We start from the raw sequence: 15,592 nt of genomic DNA, 5'->3' as shown, positions 1-15,592 counted from the left end.
TTACAATCTTGTACTAGGACGCAAATATAAACTCTTAAATTTTTAAATGAGATGGAATTAATCGTACATCAATCTTTAGGTTCCAAATTCCATTCTCATTCTTATCTATGGAAAACGCTTCTCTCTCTCTCTCTCTCTCTCTCTCTCTCTCTCTCTCTCTCTCTCTGACTAATTTGAACACAAAGATTTGGGGTGACCTTTAGCTTAATGGGGGAATAAGTAAATTTGATAAACATAAACCATAAAGATATTTTAATAAAACTAAAACTGCAATCCAAGCTTATCAGTTCAAGTGTAGAAATGGATACTTAGTGTCACCATTATTATACAAGGTAACAAAGATTTTAGAGACTGCAGGCAGTTGAGAAATCAAAGAGTTAGGGGGTTGGAATGACTCAGCTATCTTATGTTTATATAGTTATGATTCCAACATAAAATACAAAGCTTCTGTAGAAAATTATGAATATTTTAAAAAGTATGTGAATCATAAAAATACCCAGTGGATTTTTACAATATAATAATTAAAAAGAAAAACTTACTAACAAAAACTTTGAAGTACTGTATTAATTGAAAACAATACATTTTTCATAAGACAGAATATGATTATGGAACAATATAAAAGTGTGTGAAAACCATCCTTTCTTTTTTAAAACATTTAATATCACTGAAGCTTTCAGCCTTCAATATTTAGTATGCAACACCCTAATTTTGAAACTTACAATCTTCAAAAATTAGGGCAGAACAGTTTTTACAATGTCAAGAATATTAAGAAAGTAATATTACATACCTTATTGGTTTTACCCATACTCTGAAACGGTGTCAAAACAAAACACTACATCACCACACAATTAGTAGCAATGACTAAACATGAATCATCTATGAATATATTAGAAAAAGATATATAGTAGTGTTATATCAACACAGAACCTGTAGTGTTAAACATAGATTTTAATGAAGGAAGCATTATTGTTCTTTAGGTGAGGAAAGATTAAGTGGGTACATCTTCCCTAAAGAAAATATTTCTAGGCTTCCTAGTATTGTTATTTAAAAAAAAATGGTTGAAGTAATTGAGTAAAAGTAGGTAAAAATGATCAAGAAAATCTGGTTTTCAGCTAAGCCTGAATCAATGAATAAACTGCAGAAGGAACCAGAAAAAGTAACTTTATCTGATAGTGTATATGAAAACCAGTCAAGCCTTAAAGGGAAAACAATGCAGCAGTGGCCCTCAGGTGACAGAAGAGCTAGACTGTTGAGAGGAACACATATGATCATGTAGGACATGAGAGGGGAGGAGAAAGGGAAAGAGAAAAACAGAGGAAAGGAGGGAATCAGCAGTAATGAGAAACCAGAAGAGCAAGACTGTTGAGAGGAACACATATGATCATGTAGGACATGAGAGGGGAGGAGAAAGGGAAAGAGAAAAACAGAGGAAAGGAGGGAATCAGCAGTAATGAGAAACCAGAAGAGCAAGACTGTTGAGAGGAACACATATGATCATGTAGGACATGAGAGGGGAGGAGAAAGGGAAAGAGAAAAATAGAGGAAAGGAGGGAATCAGCAGTAATGAGAAACCAGAAGAGCTAGACTGTTGAGAGGAACACATATGATCATGTAGGACATGAGAGGGGAGGAGAAAGGGAAAGAGAAAAACAGAGGAAAGGAGGGAATCAGCAGTAATGAGAAACCAGAAAACATGTGTTCATAGCCATACAACAAGATGCAGGGGAGATGAAAGGGCTTGCCTTGCAAGTGTAAGGGATTGAGTGTGAGTCCCAGAATCTACATTTGAAAAAGAAGAAGGAAAGAAATGCCTGGCATGATGCCATATGCTTATATCTGAGCACTGGGGTGATGGAAACAGGTACATCATTGACACTCACTCACAAGCCCTCTACCGACTTGGTGAGTTCAAGACCAGTGAGTGGAGCTATCTGAAGATAAGACAAAACAAAACAATGTAGCCAGCACCTTCTGAAATACAAACTATGCTTGTCCTCTTGCTTCAACGTATATTTGTGTAAATGTGAACACACACACACAAACTCTCTTGTGTATGTGGACATGCACATACACACAGATAAAGACAGACATAAATATACACACATACATACATACAGAGAGGTAAAATTCTACTAGGCTTTCTTATGTAATAGCACAATTATGATCCAAGGATATCTACACGCATCTTTGTCTGAACATTTTGTTAGGAAATTGACTTTCCCATTGGGAAAGTTCATTAGCAGAGTGCATGGATACGTAACATAGAGAAGTTGTCTTCACTGGTGTTTGGTCAAAGCCAAAGAAAAATGGATGAAAAGTAAAATAAAGGAAACACTTACTCTGTGTCACTAACTCAGTTTGACAAATGAATGTTATAAAAATACTTTCATTAGAGAGAAAAATATGTGTACAACCCAATGTGTAATCCTTATTGTACTTAGCACACGTAAAAATTTTTAGAAAAAATCTTATTCTTGTTGTTTTCAACAATATATTCCAGGAAGATGAAGAAAAAAATTCTAAGCTCCTTTGTTCTTGACCTGACTAGGGAGAAACACAACGTCGAACATTACAACCTGTCCCTAATTCTCCAACAAGCGGTCCTATGGTGGTCCTACTGTTGTCAGCAAGTCCCTAAACTTCTGAGAGAAGAGAAATTTAAAAGCAGAATTTACTTACAAAGCACTACAGCTTCTAAGTGAATGCTGAAGGCCTAAGTCTTAATAGTGTTGTGTAAGTGCTTTACTTTTCTGACACCAGATCAGAGTCTCCAAATCTTTACATAGACAGACACACAGACAATATGTTAGGTTTCATAGACCACATGTTTTCTTTCACAACTATTTATTACTTCATTATAATCATATAGCCAAAGACATTATGCAAATCAATGTGACTATACGTCAGTAAAGCTCTACCATATAGATTTTCTAGGAAACCAAGAGCACATGGCTTTGATCTGCTTTTACCAAATCATAGTATTCTGCACTTGCTTGGTTATCAATGGTTTTTTTTCCAATTTAAAAGATATATTAATTTTTTTCTCACTTACTGAAACCCACATATTTTTACAGTGATTTTCTTTAAAATAGTTTGGCTCAAGTGTTCCATGCGGTTACTGATTTTGTTTGTTGTCTTGTATAGTTTGTTTTGTTTCCTTTAAAGAAAGGTACACTGGATTTCTTTTTACATTAAGAAAATCCTTTTATGAAGAAATGATTTTAATTACTCTACTTTTCTTTGTCCTAGTTTTTTTATATTGACCAAAGAGAAAAATCATTGATGTTTCATACCAGTAAGATGAAATTCTTGCTGAAGGTGAGCATCATCAAAGACCTGCAGATGGCTAGCCATTATGGTTAAGGACATAGCCTTCCTCCCACTGTCCTCTGTGGTACTGGCTGTATGATCTTTAACAAGTAGGTTTTCTTTCTGTTTCCTCATCTATAACATGAGGAAAATGATAACTTCCAAATAGACTTGTTAAAAAGAGTCAGTAAAATAATACACAAGAATAACCATACATATAAGTATTTGTTAAGCACAACACTCTATAGATAGGTACTATTAATATTCTACTATCAAAGTATCCTAAATGTTTTTATAAGTACAATCATTTCCCAAACTAGCAGAACTCTGAGACATAAATGCACTGACTAGTCCTGAAGGAGACTTGAAAATTATGGGTCATTTTTACTCTACTCAATTTTTCTCCATTCTAGGTCCCCTTGTCTCCTTTCTGAACCTTTCTGACTTTCAGAAGCAGAACACCTGTCTAGGTCACCAGCAACACCCAAATTTTTGTTGCAAATCTACTGACCTTGGTAGCTATAGACAAATTACAGCTCTGAATTTCAGATTTTCACTTTGCAAAGCCAAGTTAATAAGATCAACATCAGAGTGTGCTTTAGAGAGATATAAGAATATCTTAGTTTTCAAATTTTGAGTGTATGGGAGAATTATCCCCTGCTTGGTGATAAAGGGGTGGAGATATGAAAGTTTCAATTCTTATTCCCTCCCTTTCTTACCCGGGGATCAACTCACCTATCCAATGAGTTTGGAAGAATATTGCATGCATGCATCATTTGGCCTTTTGTTTTTCAAAAAAATATGGAACAATACCCACAGTTACAATGATTTCCCTGTGACTTTGGAGTGTAAACACGGTGGTGGAATGCCCATTTAGTCATAGATCAAAGATGTCATCTCTAATTAGTTAGCACGCATTAATCTCCATGACTCACTCCAGTTGGTTTAATTGAAAACTGGGCTATTGTTTAATATACCTTTAAAACACTCACAGCGTTAAATCTCACAATACTTTATGTGACAGCATAAGAACAAATACTAAAATTGGAGTTATTTTAAGAGCTTTTTTGTTACAGTATAGCTAAACTGCCCTCTCCTCATTATGCCTTTTTGATTATAGTGTAGGTGAATCTTTTCTTCTCATTGTAACAGATGATGTAATATTTTTAAAGGTAGTGTAGGAAACCGCTTATTAATCATGTCTTTCTTTCAGTTTTTTACACTTCAATGACATCTTCTTAACCCAATGCCAACCACCTACACAAACATGTGCACAGTCACACAAACACACACACACATACACCCTCTTGACTTATTATTGACAATTAGAATGTGGGAATATCAAGGGATTTTTCTGTTTTCAAACCTTGTAAGCCTACCCATACTAATGATTTTTCCTTCTGTTCCAGTTCAAGAGTAGATCTGCCCTGGTTATTGCTTATTTCCGTGCTTTAAGTGATCCCTGTTCCCATATGATCAAACTTGATGCTGTTAGATGACGCCTTTGTTTAATCTTCTGATTTTCATAGAATCCAAAATTAAATGACTAACAAAACATATATCTTTGCCTGGCCTTTGAAGGGAATATTCAGATCTTATAGTACTTAAAGATGATAGTGAAAAATAATATTTTTGTCTAAAATTATAGTTGTCTAAAATGCCACATACTGGTTAAAATTAAATGACTGGCATAAAAATATTTTCAAGGTTAGTAACTTATTTTCCTGATGTTAAAATGAGCCATTCAAATCAGTCAATAACAATACACAAATAAAACGCACTACAAGCATAACTACATGAGATTGGCTACAGAAAATAGAGCAGTATATCCGTTATAGGCATAGAAAAATATGGACATTGTCACTCTCACTTTAAAGCCACCGCTTAAAACATTATGATGACATTTAATGTTAAAAGTTTAACAATTAGAAAATATTTTACTAACACCCAGTGTTGAAGAAATAGAAATCTATCCATTCTCTATTTCATTGCACATATGTTTCCATATATATATATATATATATATATATATATATATATATATATATAATTTAATATCCAAATGATCAGAAATTACATATTCGCAAGCTAAAACACTGCTGTAAAATGTCCTCAACTTTTTTTCATTTTCTGTACAAGAGGCAGAAAAGTAACATGTGTCATACTCTTTTACAAACTCCTTTTACATGTATTCTCTCTACTAGCTGTGCTTAATCCACATGTTCTAGACAGTTTGATGTACATACAACTAACCAGCTGGTTGTTTATATACAGAACTTCCTGTGATTGTTCTGGTCTTGCTAAATCAATGCACACAAGCACAACATAAGACAGCAAAGATGGGTACAGTTTTGCTGGCCTAATTTACATTATAAATGTATTATATTTATGTCTACATTGTTCTTAATTTTTTACTAGTTTATTTTTATATTTACAAAATATGAACTCACACAACAAAACTAAACATAAGACAAAATGAAAGTGAGAATTTCCAGGTGTTGAAACATCTATTTGCTAGGTTTCTTATGTCTTTTCATTATTTAGGATTGTGTTAGGTGAGTTATCCTGTTTGTTGAATAAACCTACTGAAATCTTTTATGTGCTCCCCTATACAAGAGTGAAATTATTAAAATCATAAGTATATAAATTTTGACTTGTGTGATACTGTTTAGAGTTTCTATAGGTTAAAATATCAGAAAGAACTTTCTGTATATACTATATCTAGAATAAACATTAAAATATCAAAGTTCAAATTTTGCTTTTGTGGTATAGCAAGCAATATAGTCACATGTAGAACATTGTAGGCATCATAATTTGTGTTTAGTGAATAATGCCTATATTCGGCCATCTAACGATATAAAAAGAATCAAATAGGATTTAGGAAATCTTATCTCCTGATAGAAAAATGTCAGACTGTTTAATGTTCTGCTGTTTTGATTTTTTTTTTTGGCGGGGGGGGGGGTTCTCTCAACTATTAACACCAAACTTTGGTATATAAAGAGTATCAATAGACATGTTCTTGAGCTCTACAAACTATGACTTGAATTTTAAAAGATACTTTAGACAAAATATATAACACAAATTTAAAAGAAATAATGTCTAATCTAGTTATTATGAATGAGGTGTGGCCTCATGTAAAAATCATTGCACCCATTTGCTGCTCTCATTTCAGACAAAAGAGTTAGGTAAATAAAGTGACTGCCAGAAAATATAACAATGCAGGAGCTAAATGTGAAAACAGAAGTTCCATTAAACACTTTGAAAATAAATGAAATGTAGCTCATTTTTAAAAGCTGTCAAAAGATAACAACAACTAAGAAGACTTCTTGTTGTGGAAAGGACTACTAAGAAAGGCGGTAGTTTTTGAGCTCATCTTTTTTTTCAATTTTTCATATTGGTTATATGATACATGACAAATTGTCAAGTTATTCAGAAGGGATGTATGATACATGACATCTTAAGGGTAAATGGAAAAAGCCCACACAACACTGAGCAATCACAATTTTTCATCTTTAGAGAGAATTCCATTACAAAGTATGGCATCTGTCTAGTGATTATGATGGTATACTTTATACATTTATTTGCATGAGATGTGCTCAAACATTTAAGCAGACATTAAGGATATTTTTGTGATGCTGTTTTCGGATAATATCACTTGAAATGAGCAGAATTGAATAAAGCACTGGCCCTTCTCCCTGCTCCCCCATACAGTCTGAGAGAACTTTACATAACCAGTTGAAGACTTAATAAAACAAGCTGGACAATAGGTGAGACCTAAGCATGAGTACATGGCACATTACATTGGTGTTGCCCATCTTTTAGATGTAGACTACACATTAGCGTTTCTTAGTAGTCAGGTTCCTCACCTACAGAGAAGTTAACACAGTCATCTTCCATGCATCTAAAGTTTGAATTGAGACAAGAACAGATATGGGCTCTCTTTGTTTTCCAAATGTAGGTTGTGTTAATACACATCCTTGTTTATCAAATGAATTAGTTCCTTATAATAAATTTCACAATGCACACATATATCTCAATACATGTTCATTACATGCATTTTTATATAATACATAGTCACATTTTATTGTTTTTATTATTTCTTTGAAAATACTAATAGGTATGTAGCTATATCCACATGGAATCAGTAAAATTGTATCAATCACATGAAATATCTGGATAATTAAAAATCAATCTTTGTAGAAGCTAATGTTGCAGCATCTTCTCTAGTGTCAATGGGATGTTAGATATATTGAAAAATAATGCCTCACTTTAAAACCAAACTCTACAATTCTATATTCTAAAGCAAAATATATATTTAAAATCATTTTAAAATTAGCACCAATGAGTTATATATATATATATATATATATATATATATATATATATTTCTTGATACCACAAAACATCTAAGAAACCACTTGATTCCTTGTCATGATTTTTAAGGTTGCAAAGATTTCTGCATCTTTACAGAATTCTGCTTTCCTCATGAGTCTGCACACACAGTAGCTACTCACTTTCCATCTTTCTCCCTGATCTTTATGCTGTTTTACGATAGTTACGTTCTTCTGACACAGAAATTGGAATTCTAACACCGTGGTCCTTATGCATCAAGGGAAAGGAGATGAAGGCAAAGTTTTGCTATTATTGTTTGCTGTCACTCACCTGCCCAGAAGCAGAAACTCTCCGGCTAGCCCCAAGCGCCTCATGGCCATCAGCAGACCTCTCACAGTCATGCCTTCGCAGAAGCAGGCTACCACCCTGGCCTTGGGCAAATGACTTCTGAGCTTTTTCAACAGCTTGTCAAAGCTCTGCTCGCCAGCATTGCTGTAGATTTTGTAAGAGTGGGCGATGCAAATCCCTTCCTTGGCTGACATATCTTTGAAAGCCTCCATCCCACTTTCTCCATAGTTGCCTGTATGAAAACAAACATACAAAAAGGGATATTGGGTTGGTAGGAATGCATTTATTAGATACAACAAGAATCTTTTCTCTTAACTGAAATGTAGAACAACCTGTTTCAGCACATACATACGTATGTGGTATGTACATTGCAGAGCTTAACTTATTCACATGATGTATTGTTGCCCATCTCCCTCCATGTTGTCACTATAGCAGGGTTTTATTCTTTCTTACGGCTGAATAGTATTTGATTGTGTAGGAACCAAGTGTTCATCAATAAAAGAACATTTAAGATGTTTTCATTTATTAACAACATCAAGTACAGCCTTGATGATCAGGAATGTGCAGTTGTCTCTTCAGCATTCAAATTTGTCTGCTGTTTAATGTATACTCCTACCTTAATATAAAATTATAGAAAGCAGCCGCTGGCTGTTTTTATTCTATGCTCTCTTTTTCTCTTTGGTTGTCATTGGATAATCATTGCATCCCACTGCTGGAGTTTGAATATGGTTAATACTCCAAGGATCCTGTTTTGGGGGTCTGGTCTGCAATGTGCACACCCTGATGTGGTGGAAATTTTAAGTGGGCTGAAGAAAAGGTGACCAGATCATCAGCATTCATTCTCAGATGACTTCTGCTAGTCATGAAAAGGGAAAGTTTGGCTCTTTCACAACATCTTGCCTTTTTGCGTGTACACATTCTTTTTCTACCTGAAACTGATTTCCTTTATTTCTCCCCATAATTTAATAATAAAACCAAACATTGCCACTATGCTATTTAGACTTCCAACCTAACCAAAGTACTGACCCAAATAAGCCTCTTTGTTACATACATAATCCAGCATTAAGTATTCTGTTGTGGTAACACAAAATGTATCACAATTGGCCCTTTAGCCAAAGTATGTATATGAGGTTTATTCACAGTATACATATGCATATATTTAGATACGCAGTGTGTACATACGAGCATATACAAAATACATACTATATAAATGATATCGATGTGATAGAAATATTATAGAGCATCTTAGTATAAAAAATATTGGGGGTACAGAAGTCCTTGTACTCCCCTTGTCCTCACAGAGAAGCACTAAGAGAACCACCGATGTTAATCTCACAGAGGTGTCTCCTCAAGAGAGGAGATAAAATCAAATACCTGCACTCCATCTAGAAATCTGAAAGTGGAGGGAATTGACAGCTTGATGACCTTTTTGCTATATGAAAGGACAGACTGCATCCTAATTCCCCAGAATGATCATTCCAGACTCTTTCCACCCTAGTCATTACCCATCCTTGGATGTCACAAGTACTTATGGCTGCTGATGACACTAGATTCTAGGCCTTTTAGCTATAGAAACAAACCTCGTGGTCACGTGTACTTTATAACAGAGTCATTGTGTGGTCACACCTTATGCTTTATTGTGTTCCTGGAACTGGACAGACTGGACTGATTAGTACCTAGAAACTTTTCCCAATCATACTGTGTTTTAAATATACTGATAATGAATTGTCTGGCATTAGACCTCCTGAAGTCTGATCCAAGTTGATAAAGTCCAGGTTCACATTCTTGTCTCTCTATGTGTTTTATTTACCTCTGGGAAATATCCCCAATAAAAATGTGTATTTTATGTAATATATTAATTGTCATGAATTTATTACTTGGTGTTCTAAAATGCAAAGGACCCAATATATTCTCAACTAAGATCAATCCTGTCATGAAAATGTATAAACTAATTTAAAAACATCCAATTTTCATTCTATATAATCAAAGAGCAGTTAATGATATGGATAATTCCAAAATCCACTTTCATCCAAAATACAATTTTAGAGGTGAGAATATGTTCATCTTTTTCTTCTTCCTGCTTTTTGTTTATTTTTGAGACTTTATTATTTACAATTTTCTCTTCCGTTTTCCCCTCCAAATTTCTTCATAACACAACTTTCTTCAAATTTATGATTTCATTCCATCAATTTTCATTGCCTATATATGTGTATTTTTTATTTCTGTATATTCCCAAATATAAACTACTGAGTCCATGTAATATTACTTGTATACATGTTTTCAGGGCTGACTGTTTAGCACGGGACAACCAATTGATATTCTCTTTCCTGTGGAGTGCTACCGCTTCTGCTCACAGATTTGCTCAGTGTCCTGGAGTTCTTTGTGTCTGGTTGAGGCTTTGTAGGCTTTTCCATGTGACATTTGGCATTTTTTACAGTTGTTAAGAGGCTCTGCTGATCAGAGGCTGTGGTCTACCATAGCCTAGCAACTTTCTTTAAGCTCTGCAACATGGAAAACTTATTGCCCTCAGAAAAAAAGCTTCCTGCTCTCTACCTAACTTTATCTGGAAGATGTCTCCTTGCCTAGCTAGGATGCCTGACTTGTATCAAGGGTGACCCTTGACACAATTCCCTGCAAATAGTCTTTCCCTGATGATTCACGTGTTATTTAAGGAAGTGATATAGCGATTTTGATAGGGTCATGATTCCACTAATCCAGATATTTGATAGGAGTGTGCCACCTAATTCAAATTAAGGTTTGTCCCCAGGGTCCCCAATTCTATATATATATATATATATATATATATATATATATATATATATATATGATATATTCCAAGATAAAGTTAAGGTGATTTACCCAAGTCTGTCTCCCTGAGTGTTATTTCCTTTGTACCCATGGCCATCTGAACCCTGTTTTCTGCCTCTGTTCTCTCTACCCTTCTGGACCAATGCAACCAACAATCCTGAAAATCGCTGAGGAAGTTGAGCTGCATAAAGTCAAAGGAAAAAGAAGATTAAGACTGTCAGTCATCTGTGAGAAGAATCACACCAGGGTTATTATATAAGTTATCCCATTGAATTCCGATAATATTTTTGAGTTATGTGTTATTACTGGCATCCCATACACAACACAGTCAGTGCCGTCAAAGATCAGAGTTATAAATATGACTAGTATGTAAAGGCTGAGTTCCATGCAGCTCCAAAAGTAAAGATTCCTCTCACTTTGTTCTTCTATAATTGACCCCCAAGAACCTTAAAAGTCCAATTATATAGGACAGATAGATTGGCACGAAGAACACACGGGTATTATTACACAGCTGGGTTGTAGAATATAAAAGTATAACTAGCCTAAAATCAGGTAGACATAGGAGGTGGTATCTATCAAGAACAGCAAATATCAAGTAAATGAGAGCTATGAGTCACCCATTTACAGAGCCCTGGGCTACACAAAGATGAAAGCCAGCAAACAGGTAGGTGGATAAGCCTGTGCTGGAGCACATATCTCAGTTTTGCTACTGTGCTTTCCCAACACACACGTGCCTTACTCAGATGAGCCCCTCTGATTTTCAGGATGCAATATTGTGTAGTTCTATCCATACACAGCATACAGGAGAACATGCTAGCTTGGCTCGCAGCCCAAACACTGATTTGCAAACTGTGTGGATTTCTGTTTATCTCTAGAATTAGAAGCAATGAGAAACCTCTGTGATAGTGGCAGGTGGACGATCCGTTTATTTCATAATTAACAAAGTTTAAAGGGTGCTTTCTGGAAAATGTGTCAAGAGGCCTAAATTATTGATTTACACTAATCTGAGTAATCTACTATTCTTTTTATTTTTAGACAGTTCTGTTTCTCAGCTATTTTGCTAGCAACACTTTGATTTAAGATGGAGTCAGTCATATAAAAAGTTTGAAATTAGGTATGATGGGTATGATATAAATAATAAAAGCCAGTAATTTCATAAAAACAAGAAAATGTATCTGAAAATGTTAGGATCTTTAACTTGTTACCTAACAATTTCACTTTAACACTGTCTTTACTTATTATGCAACATGTTACATAAAGCAAGTGAAATAGAGGAGAAATATTTGTATTGAAGAAACTTAATTTAGCTTCAATTTGGAAACTATATTCTCAGCCTTTTCACCTGAAACAAAAACAACACACTTAAATATTTGCAGTGCATGTATTTCACACATTTAAAGTATCTGGTAATTAGCTTGGACTCAATTTCACCTACTGGAGTATCTCTACTTGAACATCCCACAACATATTGAAGCTAATAGCATTATCCATGTACTTTAGACACAATATTAAGCTAAAAGCAGAAGAAGAAAAAGTGATTTCTCAGAGGCACACCTAAACTGTCCTAGATGAAAGAAAGATGACATAGGGACATCCTTCTACTCTCCACTCTGTTTTGTTTCAAACTTACAACCCCTCTAAACAGTTTAGACATAGATTTGATATAAAATGTTTATAAAATCACAACTTGGATTTATTTTCAAGAGTCCAGTGTAATCTGATAATTTAAAAAAGAGGCTACAGAACTGGCTAAGTAACTCAGTGGCTAAAGGTGCTTCCCGCTGAGACTGAAGACTTGTGCTTAATCTACAGAACCCTCAGTACAGAAAGAGAGAACAGACCCCTGCAAATGTTCCTCTGACAAAACACATGGACTCTGTATCATGTGTATGCACAGGTTTTCACACTGTCTCTTTCAAATACACACAGATAAGTAAATAAATGCAAAAATATAAAAAATAAACATGAGCGTATGTATTTGAATAAATGGGAATTTTAAAGTAAAGCTGTGTCCAAGAATTTATATAGACTCTGTATTCTGTATACATTTGGAAACAATGGGAACATTGGAAAAATGTCTGCAAATTTCGTAAAGAGAGAAATAGATTTTAAGTAGCATATATATAGAAGAAAAAGTTTAGAAAAAAGCTGAGTTTCCAATGTGGAATCTAGTCATTAAAGAAAGCTGTCCCGTAAATTAGGACTCTAAGATGTGGCTTCACTTCAATAAAAGGAATCTACAGAAAATTATTTTCAGGTAGCAGAGGAATTATGAAGAGAAATTTTATTTTTATAAAATAATGTATGGCCATGTACCAAAGAAAAAGGAATCAAGCAAAGGAAAGATTGCAAAGCTTTGAACCTGTGATGCATGTCCAAGTCAACAAGTTTGAATGACTTTTTTTAACCTTAACTTTAGTCTCAATACTTGTGGTTGTGATAGATATCTTCTCCCAATCCAAAAAAAAAAAATCTATAGTTCATATATTGGAACTGGTGAACTGGCACAGACATAGTGGAGAAGAATAAAATTTAGAAATGATTATTTTTTTAAAAAAAATCTTTTGTATTTTAAATGGATTACAGAAAAAGAATGTAGTAGTTTGACTAAAAATGGCCCCCATTAACTCATAGATTTGAGTGCTTAGTCATCATAGGAAGTAACATCGCTTTATGAGGATCAGGAGGTGTGGCCTTATGAAGGAAGTGTGTGTAAAACTCTTAACTACTTCTCCAGCATTGCCTGCATGCAGCCGGAAATTCCACCATGATGGTAATGAACTAAACTTCTGAAACTGTAAATAAATCTCAATTAAATGTTTTCTTTTATAAGAATTACTATGGACATTGAGCCTATAATTAGTGATCCTAGAGAAGCTAAATAGGAGAACCCAAAGAAAAACATATAGGCACCCTCCTGAATATTAACCTTCAGCAAGCGATGAAAGGAGACAGAGACAGAGACCCACATTGGAGCACCAGACATAAATCTCAAGGTCCAAATCAGGAGCAGAAGGAGAGAGAGCATGAGCAAGGAACTCAGGACCACAAGGGGAGCACCCACACACTGAGACAATGGGGATGTTCTACTGGGAACTCACCAAGGCCAGCTGGCCTGGGTCTGGAAAAGCCTGGGATAAAACCGGACTCTCTGAACATAGCGAACAGTGAGGACTACTGATAACTCAAGAACAATGGCAATGGGTTTCTGATCCTACTGCACGCACTGGCTTTGTGGGAGCCTAGGCAGTTTGGATGCTCAACTTACTAGACCTGGATGGAGGTGGGTGGTCCTTGGACTTCCCACAGGACAGGGAACCCTGATTGCTTTTCAGGCTGGGGGGGGGAGGGAAATGGGAGGCGGTGGCTGGGAAGAGACAGAAATCTTTAATAAATAAATAAATTAAAAAAATAAAATTAAATTAAAAAAAAGAATTACTATGGTCATGGTATCTCTTCACAGCAATAGTCACTGACTAAGACAAGGATGATTTTTTTTTTCCTAAATTTTGTGAAATGGCCAAGTAAGAGTGGCGGTTAGGAAACCCAATAAGGGTATTCTGATTCAGAAACGAGAAGTATGTGTTTTGAGTACTTGTCAGTCTTTGCAATGAATAGCACTGTGGGTAGCAACAGTGCTGTGTGAAAGTATAAGGTGTGATAAAAAAAAAAAAAAAACAGTCCTGCATGGTACCCTCAAAGTGACAAACATACATGTGTTACTTGAAAAAAATGTTGACGTTTACTTCTGAAACTAAACATGCAATAAATATGTTCAATGATTCAGGTTAACACTGAACTCCTTCAGGGTAGGTTGTATAGATGGAGTTTAAAAGTGCAGAACACGCATTTATGCCACTCCTTGGTCTGAGGCACTTGCACGTGAAAAGGAAGAAGAAAATACAGTGGCAATAAGTATTAGGTATGGAAATCTAGAGAGAGGTTTTGTCCATTGAGTTTCAGAAGGGAACTTCTTCACAAAGAGCTTCATACAGGGGAGAAGTATAGAACACAAACTCAGTAGATGATTTTATAGCCCGTACCATCACCATCACTATAATTGCCATAAAGAAAGGTGGAATTTACCTAGTTTATGTAATTATGTAAATACCAAGTCCTATACTTGCAAATTCAGGTACTTTAATATGAAAACTAATTAACTTGAAGAAGTTAACATGATACAGGGCAATATTTCACAGATTTATGAATAAGGTGTAGGTGATAAGAAAATTTGCCAAATAATTGCTAGTTAAGAGAAAGAGCTGGAATTTCAGCCTCTGTATTTCAAATGTCCACACCTGTATTCTTCCATGTGCTATTGCTACTCTCGAGCCAGACATTAGGATTACAATTAGTTCAGCTGCATATTTCTTCCAAACACACTTCTATGCACCAGTATATGTTTCCTTTGCAACTTATTTCTCAACCTATATATTATTTATCAAATAACTGCTGTGCCTAATTTCCAAATAAAGTAGAATCATGGATGATTTGGCACTTAATGATTCAAACCATATCACTTTTAATAATCAACATTTAATTCTAATTACATTCCTATAAAATATTCAGTGCTGAATTATAGCTTTATATAGACAATGGTATGTATAATAAGAGGGGGACTTTGGAAAGAGTTGCTCCATCATCTAAAGTTACCTTCTTAATGATGTCATTGATAGGCACAAAAAGACATGTGGGTTTTGACATTAGGACTTTCAGTGCATTTATATTTTAATTGAATTGTTAATGCAGTTTGAGTTTATATCTGCAGTGTGGAAAATACTACCCTTTTTAAAAA

At 34.9% G+C, this 15,592-nt stretch overlaps 1 protein-coding gene across 5 annotated transcripts in view; it reads right to left on the bottom strand.

Moving 5' to 3' along the window:
- Positions 1 to 15,592, bottom strand: part of Grm5 (glutamate metabotropic receptor 5) — a 363,712-nt gene that overhangs the window by 207,432 nt on the left and 140,688 nt on the right. For all 5 annotated transcript variants that reach the window (XM_041666785.1, XM_041666947.1, XM_041666697.1 and 2 more), the window contains one exon: positions 7,972 to 8,221. In XM_041666785.1, the coding sequence (XP_041522719.1) occupies positions 7,972 to 8,221 (250 nt within the window). The remainder of the gene's footprint in view (positions 1 to 7,971; positions 8,222 to 15,592) is intronic.

The sequence above is a fragment of the Microtus oregoni genome, unplaced genomic scaffold (genome assembly GCF_018167655.1).
Source record: "Microtus oregoni isolate MIOR12 unplaced genomic scaffold, Mior012 000000F_ref0000247, whole genome shotgun sequence".
Lineage (NCBI taxonomy): Eukaryota > Metazoa > Chordata > Mammalia > Rodentia > Cricetidae > Microtus > Microtus oregoni.
Note: the sequence above shows the minus strand (reverse complement) of the source record. Positions and strands in the feature narration are given on the sequence as shown.